Source organism: Lethenteron reissneri, chromosome 13 (assembly GCF_015708825.2).
Source record: "Lethenteron reissneri isolate LAM-NWPU_2019-01 chromosome 13, ASM1570882v1, whole genome shotgun sequence".
Lineage (NCBI taxonomy): Eukaryota > Metazoa > Chordata > Hyperoartia > Petromyzontiformes > Petromyzontidae > Lethenteron > Lethenteron reissneri.
The window spans coordinates 9,814,319-9,833,985 of record NC_083791.1 but is presented as its reverse complement, the minus strand read 5'-3'; the positions used below and the strand labels follow the sequence as shown (position 1 = coordinate 9,833,985).

The 19,667-nt window shown below is 48.4% G+C and overlaps 1 protein-coding gene across 1 annotated transcript; it reads left to right on the top strand.

The window, feature by feature from the left end:
• Nucleotides 1-616: 616 nt before the first annotated feature.
• Nucleotides 617-3,870, top strand: LOC133341947 (small ribosomal subunit protein eS25-like). Its single transcript, XM_061550790.1, has 4 exons — nt 617-631; nt 923-1,021; nt 2,449-2,629; nt 3,737-3,870. Exons 1-4 carry the CDS (start codon nt 617-619, stop codon nt 3,868-3,870), a joined length of 429 nt encoding a protein of 142 aa, XP_061406774.1.
• The last annotated feature ends 15,797 nt before the right edge of the window (nt 3,871-19,667 follow it).

Here is a 19,667-nt window from a genome sequence, read left to right as displayed (position 1 = left end):
AGATCGTCATCCCACAGTGGGCTGATCGTGGATCTGAATGCTGGCGACGATGAGTTTTTTTTCGAAAGCGTCGTTTGAGTTTTGAATCAAATTTCTCACCGTGAGATTGTGGAGTTAAATCGAGGATTGCACAACAACACAATTTGCATTTGTGTTTATCGTTCCCCGTTGAGAAATCGAGTCCACGCTTTACGTAAATGGGGGGGGGGGGGGGGGGGGTGCGCTACAGATGGATTTACTATTCTCTACTCGTACAACGGCAGTAGCAATGCGTGTTCGGCAGCTAGACGTCGGGGTGTGCTGCTCGCCACGACCAGAGAGAGTCACGCGTTCGCCCGTGTCGTTTTTGCCGTTGAATGCCGAGTCTCTTTATTAACATAGGGCATAGTTTATTACAAGATACCAGAGTGAATCATTTCAAGACCTGTTCACACCACGCTTTCGTTGTCGTCGTTGTATGATAATGCGTTGCCGTCTGAGACCCCCAAGCCTTGGCCAGGGGCCGGGTCCGTGTCTCTTAAAATCGACTCGGCTGCCTGTGATGAGAAACTCCACGTGTTCTTATCGCCTGCGGTTGTGCAAACCTTGGTCCTGGCCACGAATGTCCTCCGAGATCATGGGTGGCCAACCTGTAACGGCGCGAGAGCCAAAAAATTACCCGTGAGTTCTGCAAAGGGCTAAGTGTGTGTGGAAATATAATGACCGTTTTCGGCACGGGAAAACATTCAGTATTCGTTCCTACTGTGACTCCCGTGTGTGTTCTACGTTGTGCACTTTCCATAGAGCCGCATGCGGCTTGGGAGGCGCCAGTTTGGCCACCTGCTGTACCCCGAGATGCTGCTCTCTATCTCGGTCCGTTTCGATGTAAACATGTGCCTTGCCTTGCGGTGTGTCCTGTGGCCATCTCTGAAACCCTTCGCAGCCTCCAAAAGACACAAAGAAGCAGGGCACGGCGGGCAAGGTTGCCGTTAAAGAGAAGAAGCCAAAATCCGGTACAACCGGTGGAAAAGCCAAGAAAAAGGTGCGAGATTGGAGTGCGATGCACGCTCTGACCGCTAAAGGCGCTTGCGAGCCGTCAGGCCCGCCTCCTGCTGTTGTGGAGTGACTCGTGCAGCCAGCTATGGCTGCAGAGTTTTGGTAGTACATGTTGTTTATGCCATTTATTGTGAAAATTCCGTCAGTCCTATGATCACTGTTTCATTGCTTTCATGGCTTTATTTTGGTGATTTCGAAAAGCGTATTGGTTTAGCCATGTTTGTTTGTAGTACAGAGTTAGACTGATGGCCTTAATCTAAGTTGTATTGTGGTTGTTGTTGTTTGACTTGCATCCCACTGGGATTTTTGCACACAGCGTTGGTGTACGGTGTTTTTTCTGCAATATTTAGCTGTCTTTTCTTGGATTTTCTGTTTGCACTCGATCACATATTCACTTTAAGATTTTTTTGTTCATCCTTTTGTTTTTTGTCTGTTGCGGTTGCACCCGATTCAAGAGCCGAATGACTCACAGGGCTATATCTAATAAATGAACTTGAAACTTAAATAAATGAACTTGAAACTCTGGAGAGGCCCCGATCGGCCCAAGGAGCCGTCTCGCGTCCCCCAGTGGTCGTGGGGACGCGGCTGCTGCGCCTGTAAAGTGGGTTTGAGGGCGCGTTTGACGCGCGGTGTAATGGTAACGTGGCCAAGTGGTAACTTCAGATTTTCGTCGGCCTGTGGGAGGTTTTTTTTGGTACAGGTATGGCGTGGGTAATGGACCTCGCAGCGGAATCTATTTTGTTGCACTGCACTTGTATGCTCCCCGCCTTCACAGACTCGCATACATGTGAACCCTTACGGTTTTACCCCGTGAACTTGTACAGGGATCTTTAGTTTTCAGGTCCATACGGCGTACAGCCATTTCGATACGGGAACATTTGTTTAGTCTTTTTGTGTTTCACCTTTGTCATGGGACTTTCTAGGATGAACGTTGAGATTTGTAATAACGGGCACGGGGTGACCACTAAGATCTGAATTGGTCTAACAAGGTAGCGCACTGATGATGGTTTGACCGGCATGGGACTCTCTTAATGACCAGCTGAAAATACAGGTACAGACAAAGGTCTGCTCCATCAACAACAAATAATTCTTCGTCGTGTAGGTTAATCACACCCATACGACCTATCTGGCCAATCATTGTCGGCATCATTTCTACAAGTTGCTGCTGACGTTAGGAACGGTGAAAACGGATACGGGGTTTGCCCCTTCGAAAAAACGAATTCTGTATGCTGGGAAAAATGTTCTCTAGGAGGCCTTTCAACATCGTGGGTGGTAAAAGTGCAGCCCTGCAAAGTCTCTTGGAAGGCTACGACCGTGGATTGATGGGATATTACACTGGCTGGAATTGGACTGTGTACTGTTCCCATACCCCCCACTCCAATTGCGGTCTCTTGCCCACGCACTCTGCTGCAGTGGTCCAAGCAAGTGTCGCGCGAGAAGCTGCGAAACATGGTGCTGTTCGACACGGCCACGTTCGACAAGCTACAGAAGGAGGTGCCCAACTACCGGCTCATCACGCCCTCCGTGGTGTCCGAGCGCCTGCACCTGCGCGTGTCGCTGGCGCGCGAAGCCCTGCAGCTCCTGTGCGACAAAGGTGCTGCTGCGTCGGCTGTTGCTGCGTTGGCTGTTGCTGCGTCGGCTGTTGCTGCGTCGGCTGCTGCGTCGGCTGCTGCTGCTGCGTCGGCTGCTGCTGCGTCGGTTGTTGCTGCGGCTGCTGCTGCCACCGCTGCTGTGGGGGGGGGGGGGGGCTAGGTGCGTTAGTGTCATAGATCTGAATGGGGGTTGCTAGCCTTGCGGTGCGTTAGACTAGAATGGAATGAATTTGGGAAGCGCTCCTTTGATTTGAGGCCGTTATGGTTTCTTAGCGCCGTGGTACATGCTGCCATTGGAGACTACTCCAGAGGTCCTTTGAACCCATCGCGTACAACATGTCACTAATTCATTGTAGCACGTCCGGTTGAACGCATGCCTGTGGTGCGGAGGAGTGAGTCTACCCCACACATGGCACAACCAGTGTTGACTGTCCCCACAAAGTGGTAGTAATTTTATCGCCCTCCAAAGAGGGGGGAAGGATTGATGGGCCGAGTCGACCCCACAACCAGGATTTGAACTCACGAGCGTCAGATTGTAAGCTGCTCTCTACCGTTTTAGATTTGAAGCTTTCGTGACTGCAGGGATTCATACTCTTACAGCAAATCTGGCTGTGACGGTCCCACCTGATGACGGAGACTTGTGTTGCCTCCAAAACGTCGTGATTTTTTATTATTATTATTTTATTAATTTTAATTTCATTTTTTTTACCTGCGCGACTTTATCGAAAAAACTAAGAGTATACTCTTATTCTTTGGTTCTTTCTGTAAAGTCACGTATAAAGATAAAATAATAAATGAAATAATAGCATACGACGTTTCGATTGCAACACAAGCAATCATGATGATTGCTTGTGTTGCAGTCGAAACGTCGTATGCTATTTAATCATGATGATTGCTTGTGTTGCAATCGAAATGTCGTATGCTATTATTCAATTTATTATTTTATCTTTATACGTGACTTTACCGAAAGAACCAAAGAATAAGAGTATGCTCTCTACCGCTTAGCAACTTTACACCACGTGCCTCTATAATCGACGGGTGCGAGACGAGGGGGGGGGGGTGATGTTGACGGGCGCGGGTCGTGTTGCAACGCGTGCGACTGCTCCCAGGTATGATCCGCAAGGTGGTGCGAGAACGAGGCCAGCACGTGTACACGCGCATGGCGCACACGGACGACGGAACAGACGGTGGCGACGCGGGGGGCAAGCAGCAACAGCAGCCGTCACAGCAGCAGCGCAAGTGACATCGACTCGCTATGGGAACACTCTCACCCACACCCCCCCCCCTGACCTCTCCATACTCGATCACAAAGTTGCCCCCCCCCCCCCGCCATCCCAAGGATCTTCCTTGCAGGCCACAGTCATCCCTTATGCCCTGCTTAGATACGCCCCGCCCCCCCAGCCCCATTCCTAACCGTGCTAGCTTGCCAGCCCTAATCTCGAACCACACTGGCGAACTCGACATGCCATAACCAATGTAGCCAACCAGATACGCTGGCGATCCAGAACCCTACCTATAACCAGACCTGACCCTGCTACAGTAGTTAGTCGTGTGTAATCTCAATGTTGGACCGACCCACAAAAAAATAAAATTCTGGATTCCTTTCTCTACGACTGTTATGGGTTTTCCAGGAACGTGTCCTAGGAAATTTGTCTTACCCCGAGGCGTTTATTGTCTCAATTTGTTGTCAGTTGTGTAGCGATTGACCACTCGCCCAAGCCGATGCATTTCGCATGTAGTTCAGTTTTTCTCTTGAGATTTCCTACCCCAGAAAGATGTATCAATGTGTCGATTAAATAAAATGTATTCTTGCTGTAGAATACTTGCATGAAATTGAGTGCGAGATTGTTCAAAAATAGTGAACAAATAGAACTATAAATGATACAAACGAAATGAGAAATGTATGTAAGAAATACATTGTAAATCTAATCCTTGACCACCTTCGGTCACAATGGCGCATCGAATCTCCTACAATTCGTCACGTGCCCCTAGACTAGCCACGCACGGTACCCACTCCCATGCACAAAATAATCATGAGCGGCGTTGCAGAGTAAATAAAAAAAAATTACAATAACCAAGTCTCATTTCGTGTCTGTCCGTTTACATGTCGAGAAAGAAAGGCTTTTTTTATTTTACCACAATTTATCGGGCTCCCACGCACGGTCTTGTGGGAGAATCATTTCAGCAGCCAATTGGTTCAGGACAAGCAAACTCTGGACAGGTTATTAAACTGCTGTGCCATCGCCCTGACAAAGATTATTGTAAGGGTGCTTTTATAAACTTAAATAACTCTTATTACCAAGGCCCCCACAGACCCGGTGACACTTGCTGTCCACTGTTGGGTTTCCAATCGGTAATTTATTCCGCGAAAAAGCATCTGTAACCTTGCATTTAATACACACTCCAACAAACCCACACGGATCATGCAGAGTGGTCTCGACATGTACCGCTGCATGGAGAAGTCTGCTCGCAGTTAAACTTAAAAACCAAACTTTTTATTTAGCAGGTAAGGCCCACTGGGCTACACAACTCTTTTTAAAGTCACCTGGCCACAAATGATGGCTCAACGAAGTGGCTTAAGTGAACATTCATTGAAGCCAAAATACTCGAAACGCGTGTTGCGAAATGTGGAGGGGGGGGAAAACCCGGAGGACCCAGAAAAAATCCACGCAGGCGTCAGCGTTGAGCTCGAACCCACTACCTCCTGTATAGCCGGCGAAGGAATTAAAATCTCACTAACCGTGCATTGGCAACGGGCTGCAAATTCAGCGAGCACAGCAATCAATACCTGATTCTAACCAAATGTGGCCCAACTTTATTTTACGTGTCGCGTATCTCTTCTATTGCCGCAGAGGTATTTGAGGCGGATTTTTTTTGCATAAGCCCCCGTCTCGGATCGTGTTTGCAGAGCGGATCGTGCAGATTGTGGTCTGGCAACCCACAGCAGTTAATTTGCCTTTGACACGAACGCGCGTGCTAAAAAAACAGAGCCGCAGACATGAAGAAAATGTAAAATTATGTTGACCTATTTTTTTGACGGTCGCAAAATCTTGTAAGGGGGTTAACGTAAATCTACAAAGCTAAGTCTGCGTTGGGTCTAGCAACTGCGTGCGGACTTGCTTCCCCCATCATCGCCCGGGTCTTTTTTCCCTCCGATACGTCCAGAGTCGACACCACGCGTTCAGAATTATTCAGCTGCTGCTGTACATCGCCACGCGAGAAGCCACTTCGCTTGAGCGATCGTTTGTGGCCAGGTCGCTTCTGAAAACGAACCAAGGGGCCGTCCATAAGTGACGTCACGCATCTAGTGGGGGGGGGGGGGGGGGGGTCGGACATTTGTGACGATGTATGACAAGAGGTTCCACCTGAAGACGGAAGCTTGTGTTGCCTCCGAAACGTCGTGATTTTTATTCTATTTTACTTTTATTAATTTTAATGTTTTACCTACGTGACTTTACCGAAAAAAACCTAAGAATATAAATCCTTGCAGTCACGAAAGCTTCAAATCTAGAATTAAGGGGAAGGGGGGTTTGAGAAATGTGACGTCACATCAAAATGCGCAACTTTAAATAAATATAGACAACACGTTCTACTTGATTAAATAGACTTCTTAACAAATGTTTTCCCCAAGTAGCTCGGTGGATCTTTATCCGGTAAAATAAAACGTTCCTTCGGAGTGGGCAGGTAGGAACTTGGTTGGACAGCGCGTTCGTGTGATCCGTGTCACACGACCGCAGAAGCGCATCTGGAAGCGCTCGGTGCGGCGAACGACTTTGCCCGATGGCCGGTCACAAGCCGCTGCATGCTCCTTGCCGAGGTCGGCAAGGTGTTTGTGGTTCGTCTGTGACGATGCACGTAGGGAATACGGAGACGTCGGTCCTCGAATGATTGGCGTCACGAAGCAGTCCTTAACAAGAAGCCACGAGCGGCTGCTGAGCCGCCCGTCGCCCGAGCCCCTGACCCACCCCGTTGAGCGGTCGCAGAGGCGTGCGCGTTGCGAGTTCAATGGGGTCACGGTGGCTCCCCCCCACCACCACACCCCCCTTCCCCCCTCCCAATGGGGGCACCAAGTGAGTGGTTCCCAGCAGCGTGATTTTTTTTTGCGTAACTTTTTGTGTTTGCTGTGAATGTGACCCTGTGTGTGTGTGCCGGCATGACTTTTTTTACTCGGGACATGTTTGTTCTATGAACTTGCAATTTCCAAGGCCTCATCTGGGGAGGGGGTGGGGACTGTTTTTTTTGATGAGCGGGAGCGCTCAACATTGCCAAGTAGCAAGCAGTATGAGGCTAAATGCTTCCAAGCGTGTATGTCCGAATAACCAACTCATCCCACTGACGAAAAAGAGCAATCGATCGTCATGCACTGCCTTGTCATGATTGTTTCGCATTGAAAATGACCTTCAGCCGCAATGAGCGCTGCACGGAGTTCATCCAATTGCAGCCACGACCGGGGCACTGCTGCAGACAAACACAGCGGCGTGACGCACGTAACAGCAGGAGCACAGGTGAAGTGCTTCGTTCACTTTAGAACCAACACATGAGTTCGCTGCCTGCTGTCACTTGTTCAAGAGGGGAACTGAGTAAACAAATGAATACACAACAACAAAAGAACAGCGACCAGTCGCTGCCTATGCCTCTTCCACGAGTGGGAGACCCACAGTGGCCACCCCAATCAAATAATGGATCAATCAAAAAATTAATTAAGCAAGCAGTGGATCAAGCAAACAGTGGATCAATCAATCACTTGATCAAACAATGGATTAAACAAACAGATCAAGCAAACTATGGATCAACCAAATAATGAATTAAGCAGTTGATCAATCAAACAGTGGATCAAGCAAACGATTGATCAATCAAACAATGGATCAACCAAATAATGGTCCGTACATTTGCATTCTAAACCCTCTCCGGCGGATCGCGTTGTTTGTGAAGCTGTCATCACATAGCTCGCAAACCTTGAACCTGGACGTGTAATTGGCAACATGCTCGCCATGCGCTCGCAGATGTGGCCGATGTAATACAAAAAAAACATTATTAAATGAGGCGAAATTTACGTTTTTCTTTGTTACATATATTCATTGAACGACGCTCATGATTGTCTTGCGTTGCGGACCTTAACCGAGAGGGTGTTTGCCTACAGACTGTCTGGCAGTTCAGAATCTCAATATTTATTTACACTGGTGGAATCCGATGAGCTATGAAGCTCTTTTTAAATCATTTATATTAAGTTCGCTTGCTTGCGCGCTTACGACCGTGCAAATCTTTAGGTCGTTTTTTAACCCACTTCCCGTGATCCAATCGAGCTGAAATTTTCCACACAGACTCGTTGTGCGTGACAATTAATTTTAGTGAATTTTTTTTACACTTTTTAGGACAAAAATTATATTTAATTACCAATTGCTTAATGGTGGCAGACAATCATCTGACCCATAGGTGGCAGCCATCTCAAGCCAGAGGACGAGAGGACTCTAGCCGCCACGCATATAAAGGATTTATAGTGAAAAACTTTGTTTTTACGGGTTAATTTTTTCACAGTTCACCACTATTGGTTGAAGCAACCTTTGCTGAAGAGACACTGAACATCGACGCCCGTCTAGATTGGTGCCTGCATGCTAAGCTAATGCTGCTAAAAACAACCAACTCTCAGAATCAGGATCTTTATGTACACTTCAAGAGGAATCCGATGACCAACGCAGCTCTAATTCACAGATGCCCAGTATGGAAGGCGGGTGAGCGAGTTACGACAGCAGGCTGTGTGACCGATGAGATCTAAAAAAAAACGTTTATATTCACGTGGCGAGACAAATTTATACAGGAGCATTATTCAGTTTAGCGCGTCGGCTTTCGCGACCAATAATATTAGTAAGAAAGGTTTTGGGGTTAGATCGCGTAAATACTGTATAAATGCGTCGTAACCCTCCACCACCCGACACAGCCAATGATGCTGGATGTAGTTACCAGCGACACGTCGTTCTACTCAGATTGTAAATGTTGTAGATTTACTCTCCAACACACCGGTGGGCTGAAGTAGTAACTAATTGGCGTTTTGTTCACGTGACAAATCCCCTTACTAATTGGCTGTGTCGTTTGCTGGAGGGTTACGACACATTCATACTAAACGCGATCTAACCCAACAACCTTTATTATGAGGAGGCATTCTTGTCGGCGCGTCTACATCAAAAGCTCCCGTCGGCTAACTGCAGGCAATGGCAGCGAGCGAGAGTGAGAGATGGGGCGGGTAGGAGGGTAGGGGGTTTGGTGTCGCGAGTTCACGCCGGGACACACCGGTCAGGCCGGAGGAATGCGGCCTGACCGGGGTTCGTGTTGAGGGAGTGTAGATCGTCTTCCATGTCCAGTGGCTCTCCCCTCTGCCCGCGCCCGCTCGCCGACCCCGCCGCAAAAACCGCGGCCACGCACTTTTCACGAGCGGTTGCTGGCAAATTCGGAATCGGGAATCTTTAAATCGAGGTCCTAGCTGCCTTTTCGAGGAGGAATCCGAACGTGGGCGATGGAGTTTAGGTCGGACTCACGGTGGTCTGGTATGGGTTGGCTCAGCGAGGTTACAACAGCGAACAATACAACACATGCACACGAAACGATTGGAGTGCAAAATCTAGAAAATGGTAAGTCACTAAATATGAATATCACTGGTCAACAACAATACACATTTTTTCTGGCCTGGACTTTTAAAGCTGTTTTAGACTAATTTCAGGGTGCTGATTCCAAATCTGATCTCAGATTTGCTCTATCACATCTAATTTTTATGCTATCGGCATACCCCATTTTCATTGATTTTACCCGAAATGAACTCTGTCACTTATGATTGCAAGTTGTTGCGAGTCAATGACTGCTTTAGTGTTAAAATATGGTGCTGTATTTTTAGGATAGTGTGTTTATAATATAATTTTATGTAGATATCCACATTTATTTAATATTTTTCTTCCGCAGTTTTTATTGAAAATGCAATATTTGATATCTCAAAAACCTGATGTGATAGACAACTGATGCCAGATTTGGAATCGGCACCCCAAAATTACCTTATGCCAGAAAAAGTGTGTTAACCAGTGTAATGCATGAATTATACTGAGCGAGCAGCAACAACAATCCAGTCCCAGAGCACACCAAGAACACAGCACAGCAGCAGTCCCTCAATAAATTGGCACATGAACATTGAACTATCGACGCACAGCCATCGAACAATGACGGTCACTGCCTCGCGCGCTTTCGGATGCGCTTCTGTGGCCATCGTCTGGAACGCTTTTTCCTTCCGGATAACACATTCCTGCGGAGGGAGCTGGTAGGAACGTTGGGTTGCTCGGTCAATGGCCAGGGTCAACGGCGGCGTGGTGTATTCCGCAAATATGGCCGACTGTGAAGGTTAAACGTTGAGTTTTATTAGGGCACCACGGGGTGACCAGCCCCTCCCCACCCAACCCTCCCCACCCTCCCCTCTCCACCCAGCCCCACTCCCATTTTTGGATGCACGACGGACGGACACAATAATCCCCTGTGGGCTGGTGTAACCAGGAGGTTCCTACCAGTATTAGGAAGTCACTGGAGCTAATCTAGATCACTGGAGCTGTGCACTTTTAAATCATCATCATCTCGATTGAAAACTAATTTCTTTATAAATTTCGTGTTCAGTTTGCTGTCCTTACCCCCGTACCTCCCGATTCGTGCGGTTAGCAATGTACGGTGTGAAAGAAGTTCAACGTGCACGCACAGGCGTTACAAGCGGGAGGGGATACCCAACTTGGCAGCGCAGAAGAGGGTGGGAGGTGAGAAGGCTTGGGTGGTATGACTGCAGCCTCCTTCCATTGCCGAGCGTACCCGGTGTATCGGGGGCAGTTCTGATTTCAGAAACCCTCCCTGCCTTCTGCCCATGAGTCCAAAAATGACTCCTGCCCCATGACCTATTTGCTGCGCAGTCTGTTCTACTAAAACGCTGCGTGTTTTTTCGTTTCGCGAATTGGGTATAACGCGATAAATGTATTAGGGGAACACATTTATTTTGAATATATAACGCGGATTCGAATTGGATGTAGCGCGATCGATTGAACGGAACTACGTCGGCCTGCCTCGAGGTGGCATCACCACACAAAGGTGTTGGGATGCTGCTGGATGTTTCTAGATGTTAACCCACGCGCCTCGGTCTTTGTCCAGCCCGCGTACGCATCTCACGGGTTGTCGCCGACTGTGCTTTACGCTACATTCTATATTGTTTATTACAACGCGATTTTTTAATAACGTGGTGTTCTTCAGGAAGGCAACAACTACTCCCTCTATGCGAGAACCGAGTGGATTTTATTTCGATTTAAAGCTTTCGTGACTGCAGGGATTCATCTTCTTGGTTCTTTCAGTAAAGTCACGTAGAAGGGAAATAATAAAATAATAAAAATAAAACAATAAAATAATTCTCACGACGTTTCGGCCAGAACGCAAGCAGCCGTCCTCAGGTGAAGAACAGGTCTGTCGGAAAGATAGACGCTGTCTTAATGCTGTCTTTCCGACAGACCTGTTCTTCACCTGAGGACGGCTGCTTGCGTTGTGGCCGAAACGTCGTGAGAATTATTTTATTATGTTTTATTATTTTATTATTTATCTTGTACGTGACTTTACCGAAAGAACCAAGAAGACGAGTGGATTTTGTCGATTCATGATCTGAGCAGTGGGTGGAGCTACCCAAGGAATAGGCGGGGCTAAGTAAGTTGTGGGAGGGGCTACCTGAATCGTGGGCAGAGTGAATATCAAGAGAGCGAATCCGCTCACTGAGTGGGCGGGGCATAGTGGCAGAGTGGGCGGGGCTAGTGGCAGAGTGGGCGGGGCATAGTGGCAGAGTGGGCGGGGCTAGTGGCAGAGTGGGCGGGGCTAGTGGTAGAGTGGGCGGGGCTAGTGGCAGAGTGGGCGGGGCTAGTGGCGGAGTGGGCGTGTGTAAAAGTGAGCGTTTGGGGAGCTCCCAGCTCACGATGTGTGCCAATCGAGCCTCCTAGAAATGCGGTAGCCCTTAAAAGCAATCTCGTGCCAAAGATAGAATTAGCACTGCGAAGCTGCAGTCCAGGAGCAAGGGTACACTGGCGGTCTCGTCTAGCACGTGTATAATGAATTCGATTCCCCGGCTCAGATGACGGTTCAAATATAACTTTTCAGTGTGCATTTGAACATGCAGTACTCTTACTACCTGTCTGTGAATCGGTCACTGCATGCAATTGAGCAGGGCCGTCCATAGGGGGTATTGCGGAGCCTGGGGCAAGCCCAGTGTGGGTCTCACAGACGTCTTCAAACGAAACAAGGGAGGAGTATTACATCTGACAGCGTGACGTCGAAAGCGAGACAAACCCAGCCCACCCCCCCAAAGCGCGGGGTCCAGGGCGGTCGCCCCGATTCGTGCGTTGAGTGGAAAGAACCAGCGACCTGCGGCAGTAATGGCGAGTTATGAACTACCTTTGACAGAAACTGTTCGCTGTGCTCGTGTTTTCATGCGGGTTTGCCATTCCTTCATTTGTATCGAGTGACAGGAACGCTTTTGCTCACTCAGGGCCAGGCCCACCGGGCATATTGCCCGTTCTGCGTGATGGCCACTCCGTGTGGCGAATGCCCTGGTGGGCCGGTCTGTGGTGGGGAAATTGCAAGTGTGACGTTTTAAATTTTCAATTAAAATATTGCATTACCTCTAACGTGTGTACGCTTCTTGCTTATTTACGTTCTCGGTTGGCAATTAAGTCCCCAGATACTAAAGATTCTTCGTCACCGGCCCATTTGCTTGTTTTTTTTTGGGACCCAGCCAAAAAGGTCCAATGATGATCGCAAGGCAATTTGGGCTCCCGCTGTGTTTACAAAACGCCTGAGCTGAACATTTGTTGTTTGTGTCGCAGTCCGTCACTGCTAAGGGTCGAATCGGAATTTCAAATCCCTGTTGCTGTTTTTTTTTTGTTTCGGGGCCACGCAGTTCAGGCATTACCTCTTCGCGTTATCCAATTTCACCTCTTTGTGGGCGCGCTAACATCGTCAATCAACGTCGGCGGGGTAGAGAGTATTAGGAACAAAGATTGCAAGACTTTTTTTCCTTCTTTTTTGCTTTGCGGGGGGGGGGGGGGGGGCTTGCGAAGCGATGGGGCCTCCTTGAGGTGTGGCCGCGAAACGTCTGACGTGATGTGGTGGTGCCTGCCGGAGTCACCATGGAGAGTGGAGGGGAGTTCGTCAAGGGAGTTTGTTTTTGTTGTTGTTGTTGCTACTTAACGCTCGTGTTTCGAGTCAACATCGCATCAACGCCACACTTGCCCATCCTCCTTGGGGGCCGTCCATAAATGACGTCACGCACCTGGGGGGGGGGGGGGATTTGATAAATGTGACGTCACATCAAAATGCGCAACTTTAAATTAATATAGACAACACGTTCTACTTAATCAAATCGACTTTCTGATCAATGTTTTCTCCTACAACATCAGAGTGCAGCGGCACATTATATACGCACTACAATGACAATAATATAAAACGATTTGAAGCATGATTTATTTATTTTGGGGGGGGGGGGGCAGAGCTTTGTGACGTCATATTTGAGGGGGGGTCTGACTTTTTGTGACGCCGTGTGACGAGGGGGGGTGGGGGTCAAAAATCGTCCAAAATCGCGTGACGTCATTTATGGACGGCCCCTTACCTCTGTCGTGCACCTTTATTTCCTCGGCGAATGCTTTCACGCGTGACTGTCACGCAGTAAAGAGCAGCAGCAGCAGCAGATATTCAAGAACAATTAATTGATTGCATGCGTTCGTCAATGTTGTGTGTGTGTGAGTGTTCGTCAAGCCCACAGAGCCACGTGACAGCCTCCTCCTGTTGCTGCTGCTGCAGCAGCACATGCAGGGCATCATCAACAACAAAGCAGCCCGACCCTGCACGCCCTGACGTCCACGCAGCCGGAAGCGATGGCGCGGCTAAGGCTACGGTGTCTCCATCTCTCTCTCGTGCTCCCCGCACTCACACTGCGACAGGAGCGTCACGAGCTTGGGGGGGGGCAGGCAGGGACTGCCTGTGCCCCCACCTAACAGCCCCCCCCCCCCACCACTGGCGGTCAAAGCTACGAGTTTGGGGGGCCCGCCTTGACATCCACCACCACCACGAGATTTGTTTTCAACGACAGTGTAAAAGTACACACGTGTAATGTTTTCTTTGAACTTATCTACGTGAAGACACAAAGAATATGAATTCCTGCAGTCACGAAAGCTTTGAGTCAAGATTTACACACACACACACAAACGCACTTTGGGGCCGTCCATAAATGACAGTCACGCGATTTTGGACGATTGTTGACCCCCCCCTCGACACACGGCGTCACAAAAAGTCAGACCCCCCCCCTCAAATATGACGTCACAAAGCTCTGCCCCCCCCCCCTCCCCCCAAAAAAATAAAACATACTTCAAATCGCTTTAAACTATTGTGATTGGAGTGCGTATTTAATGCGGCGCTGCACTCTGATGTTGTAGGAGAAAAACATTTATTAAAATGTATATTTAATTAAGTAGAACGTGTTGTCTATTGAAAACATTTGCGCATTTTGATGTGACGTCACATTTCTCACCCCCCCCCCCTCGTCACACATCGTCACAAATGTCTGACACCCCCCCCCCCCCTAGGTGCGTGACGTCATTTATGGACGGCCCCTTATTTAAAACGCGGTTGAAATAAAAAAAAATGTCATGAAAATGGTGAACGGCGTGACTGGGCAAGAGGAGCCGTGAGATACAGTACAACAGTTGCGACCTTGCGAGACAAATCAAAATATCGGGGGCCCCACCTGATCGATTGGCACCCCTCCCCCCCCCCCTAAGCTGATAGTTATATATTCTCCTAGTAGATGCTACCACATGTGTAGTAGCAGCTAACACATCTGTAGTAGCTACCACATCTGTAGTAGATGCTACCACATGTGTAGTAGCAGCTAACACATCTGTAGTAGCTACCACATCTGTAGTAGATGCTACCACATGTGTAGTAGATGCTACCACATCTGTAGTAGCTACCACATGTGTAGTAGATGCTACCACATCTGTAGTAGATGCTACCACATCTGTAGTAGCAGCTAACACATCTGTAGTAGCTACCACATCTGTAGTAGATGCTACCACATGTGTAGTAGATGCTACCACATCTGTAGTAGCTACCACATCTGTAGTAGATGCTACCACATGTGTAGTAGATGCTACCACATCTGTAGTAGCTACCACATCTGTAGTAGATGCTACCACATGTGTAGTAGATGCTACCATATCTGTAGTAGCTACCACATCTGTAGTAGATGCTACCACATGTGTAGTAGATGCTACCACATCTGTAGTAGCTACCACATCTGTAGTAGATGCTACCACGTGTGTAGTAGATGCTACCACATCTGTAGTAGCTACCACATCTGTAGTAGATGCTACTACATATGTAGTAGATGCTACAACATCTGTAGTAGCTACGGGCCCCGCACTTTCATGGGCGCCGCGCTAAATGCTTTCAAGCTATCAATTCTGGTCAGTGATTCTGCACTTGCTCTATTACTATAGTTCTATACCGCCTTTGACTTTTATGAACGACTGGTGTTTACGGTAATCGATTTGTTGTATCATCTGCCTGTATAGCAAGTGAACAAATACAATCACTTTACTATGCAAGTAAAAGATGTTTGTTTTAATATTTACATGTTTTTTGTTATTTAGGGCCCCTTTATGACATATGCAACAGGCCCTGCACTAGCTTCATTCGGCACTGGACTACGCCATGACACTGCGGGCTTTCCACGTAATACTATAAGCGGCACACACCCTGGTCACACCTTCCACACACACACACAGACACGCACCCTGGTCACACCTCCCACACACACACACAGACACACACCCTGGTCACACTTCCCACACACACACACAGACACACACCCTGGTCACACCTCCCACACACAGACACACACCCTGGTCACACCTTCCACACACACACACAGACACACACCCTGGTCACACCTTCCACACACACACACAGACACACACCCTGGTCACACCTTACACACACACACACAGACACACACCCTGGTCACACCTTCCACACACACACACACAGACACACACCCTGGTCACACCTCCCACTCACACACACCCTGGTCACACCTTCCACACACAGACACACACCCTAGTCACACCTTCCACACACACACACAGACACACACCCTGGTCACACCTTCCACACACACACACAGACACACACCCTGGTCACACCTTACACACACACATACAGACACACACCCAGGTCACACCTTCCACACACACACACACAGACACACACCCTGGTCACACCTCCCACACACACACACCCTGGTCACACCTTCCACACACACATACAGACACACATCCTGGTCACACCTCCCACACACACACAGACACACACCCTGGTCACACCTTCCACACACACACAGACACACACCTCCCACACACAGACACACACCTCCCACACACACAGACACACACCTTCCACACACACCCTGGTCACACCTTACACACACACACACACAGACACACACCCTGGTCACACCTCCCACACACACACCTCCCACACACACACAGACACACACCTTCCACACACACACAGACACACACCTTCCACACACACCCTGGTCACACCTTACACACACACACACACAGACACACACCCTGGTCACACCTCCCACACACACACCTCCCACACACACACAGACACACACCTTCCACACACACACAGACACACACCTTCCACACACACCCTGGTCACACCTTACACACACACACACACAGACACACACCCTGGTCACACCTCCCACACACACACCTCCCACACACACACAGACACACACCTTCCACACACACACAGACACACACCTTCCACACACACCCTGGTCACACCTTACACACACACACACACAGACACACACCCTGGTCACACCTCCCACACACACACCTCCCACACACACACAGACACACACCTTCCACACACACACAGACACACACCTTCCACACACACACAGACACACACCTTCCACACACACACAGACACACACCTTCCACACACACCCTGCTCACACCTTCCAACCGCCCCCTTCGTCTTCTTCTTGCGCGAGAGGAGCGCCAATGAACGGGAGCATTCTCTCCCCCCCCCCCCACCGCGATGTTTTTTTCCACTTCTCCACCCACTTCTCCACCCACTGCTGCTTCAGCTGCAGGTGCGGAGCCGAAATTGCTGGGTCATCCTCAAGAGCGCAACACCCCTAGGCTGTGTCGTCAGCGATATTTCTAGAAATCCGTGGAAACGTGCATCGATTTATCCGGATTATTAGACGCACTCGATGCATGTGCCCCGGATGACAGTAAGGGGGCACACGTAGGTCAGAGACGAAGATGCCCCGTATAACCTTAGCAGGATGTAGGGGCAAGTGCTGTTAGCGAGCACCTATTAAGACCTGAACGGCACACGAGGGGGTGGGTGGTCAGCACCACGCCCGACCGCTTTTGTCTCCCTAGTGGCGATGTTTACACACCGCGCCATGTACTCATTGGAGGTTGAGTGGACACACGGACACATACACTTCCTAGATTATAGGAAGCACGCCGAACATTTGTCTTCATATACAAGGGAGAATATAAATGCGACGTTTAATTGTGTTTATTAGACTTTGTTGCGACAAGGTACTAGCAACGTGTGTTTCTGGATTAGCCTGCTTTAATCTTCTTGAGCGTCACATTCTGCCCAAAGAAGCCATCAAAAAACCCGATTTATCTGATTCTGATTCTTGCATGAGGTTTCAACACTCATCGGTGTCAACCTGTAGAATCCAGTTGAAGCATGGAATACTGTACACGAATTCTTCCGGACACGAGACTGTGCTTTGGCTCTCAAACTTTCGACATGCAGTGAACCCGTCGCTGTAACAAAGATATACCTAAGAATTAGATATAGCTTTAAAACTACCAAACACAGCCTGACAAGAGACTCGTATTCGAAAATGTTGGTTTTCAGATTTCATGAGCTTAACCTACACTGGGGCCCTTACCTGGTAAAAAAAAAAACCCACCTCGGTGCTGGGTTTTGCTCCGGGTTCAGGTTACTGCCATCAGGGTTGCGATTTCCGCATGGAAAATGCGGAAGGAGGGTTCAAATTTTCCCGCATTTTTGCTAAAGTCAACCGCAAACGGTGGAAAGACTACTCCTATGACCGCGCGCTTTTAACAACACGTTAATGCGTTCTATTGGAAAGGATACATGCAAGGCCCAGCATCACGTAGGGCTTTGAGTTACTGATTGGAATGAATATATGATTTCCGCATTTCCGCACAAGAACCACATACTTTATTCAAATGCGGAGCCGTGATTACGAGCACATGTACATGATGTATCCTTTCCAATAGAACGCATTAACGTGTTGTTAAAAGCGCGCGGTCATAGGAGTAGTCTTTCCACCGTTTGCGGTTGACTTTAGCAAAAATGCGGGAAAATTTGAACCCTCCTTCCGCATTTTCCATGCGGAAATCGCAACCCTGACTGCCATACGACGCCATCGACTCACTCGTGTAACGTGGCCAAATCATCCCAAATGTGGCAGCAACCCACCTGTGACAACGAGTTAAGAGAGACTTTGGCGAGGCTCACTTGCGCGAAATAATTTGCAATCATATTATGATCATGATTTACAACGCGCGATTAATATTTCGTAGAGGGGGAATTTAAAACGCAACGAACGCTACGAAAAGACAACCCACGTTTTATTCCGGTAGCTTTATAATGTGTAGTGGTAGGTAATACAGGTAGGAACAACAGGTTCCACACTGCCCACCAGGGATGATTTGTTTGTCTGTCGTGCACGAATGCGCTGTCCAACTAAGTTCCTACATGCCCACTCCAAAGGAACGTGTTAATAACCCCCCTCGGTAGCCACTTGCAAATCAGACGTGAAACGATTGCGTCATTGTTTCCACTCGCTCCGCGGAAATCCGCGGAAGCACTGTCAGTAATAATTCTAAGCGCTTACGTAATAAGCGATTGCATACGTGGTGGGGTTGACAATGCGCTGCACGTGGAACAGGAGTTGGTTGTTCTTTGTTGTTGATGACGATAATACATGGAGTCAGTGCCTGATTCTCCTTGTAGCAAAAGTAGCTACATATGCTACGGGCCCCGTACTTTCAAGGGCCCCGCGCTAAATGCTCGATTACTATAGTACTATACCGCCTTAAACTTTTATAAACGACCGAGTGTTTAAGGTTAGCGATTTGTCATTATCTGGCTGTATAGCAAATGAACAAATCCAATTACTTTACTGTGCAAGTAAAAAAATTGTGTTTTAATATTTACGTGTTTTTTTTATTTAGGGCCCCTTTATAAAATATCGCTACAGGCCCGGCACTAGCTTAATCCGGCACTGCATGGTGTAGAGACCGTTTGAAACATCTAAATAGGAAAACCCAGCGTCCTTTGCACGCTCACGTCAGCAACTTTGCCAACATTCTGCACAGAAGTCTTGTTCAAATTCCAAATCGGCTCAGCAGTTCAAGTTCATGTATTAGGTATAGCCCTGTGAGCCATTCGGCTCTTGAATCGGGTGCAACTGCAACAAACAAAAAAATCCAAGAAAAGACATCAAAATATTGCAGAAAAAGCACCGTACACCAACACTGTGTGCAAAAATCCCAGTGGGATGCAATTCAAACAACAACAACAACCATTATACAACTTAGATTAAGGCCATCAGTCTAACTCTGCACTACAACAAACAAACATGGCCAAACCAAAAAACTTTTCGAAAATCACCAAAATAAAGCCAGCGACGGCATTATCATTTGACTCACCGGCGTGGGACACAGCTTTCGTCGGTGCTGGTACATAGCGTCCAGCATATGGGTGCGGTTCTCACACTCGCAAGAAATTCGATCTGCTATCCGACACATCGCCTTTAACGCACTGTATAAGGGGGCACGTTCTGTTAGCAAGCAGCACCTATGAAGGCCGCGAGGGCACACACGAAGGATTGGGTGGCCAGCACCA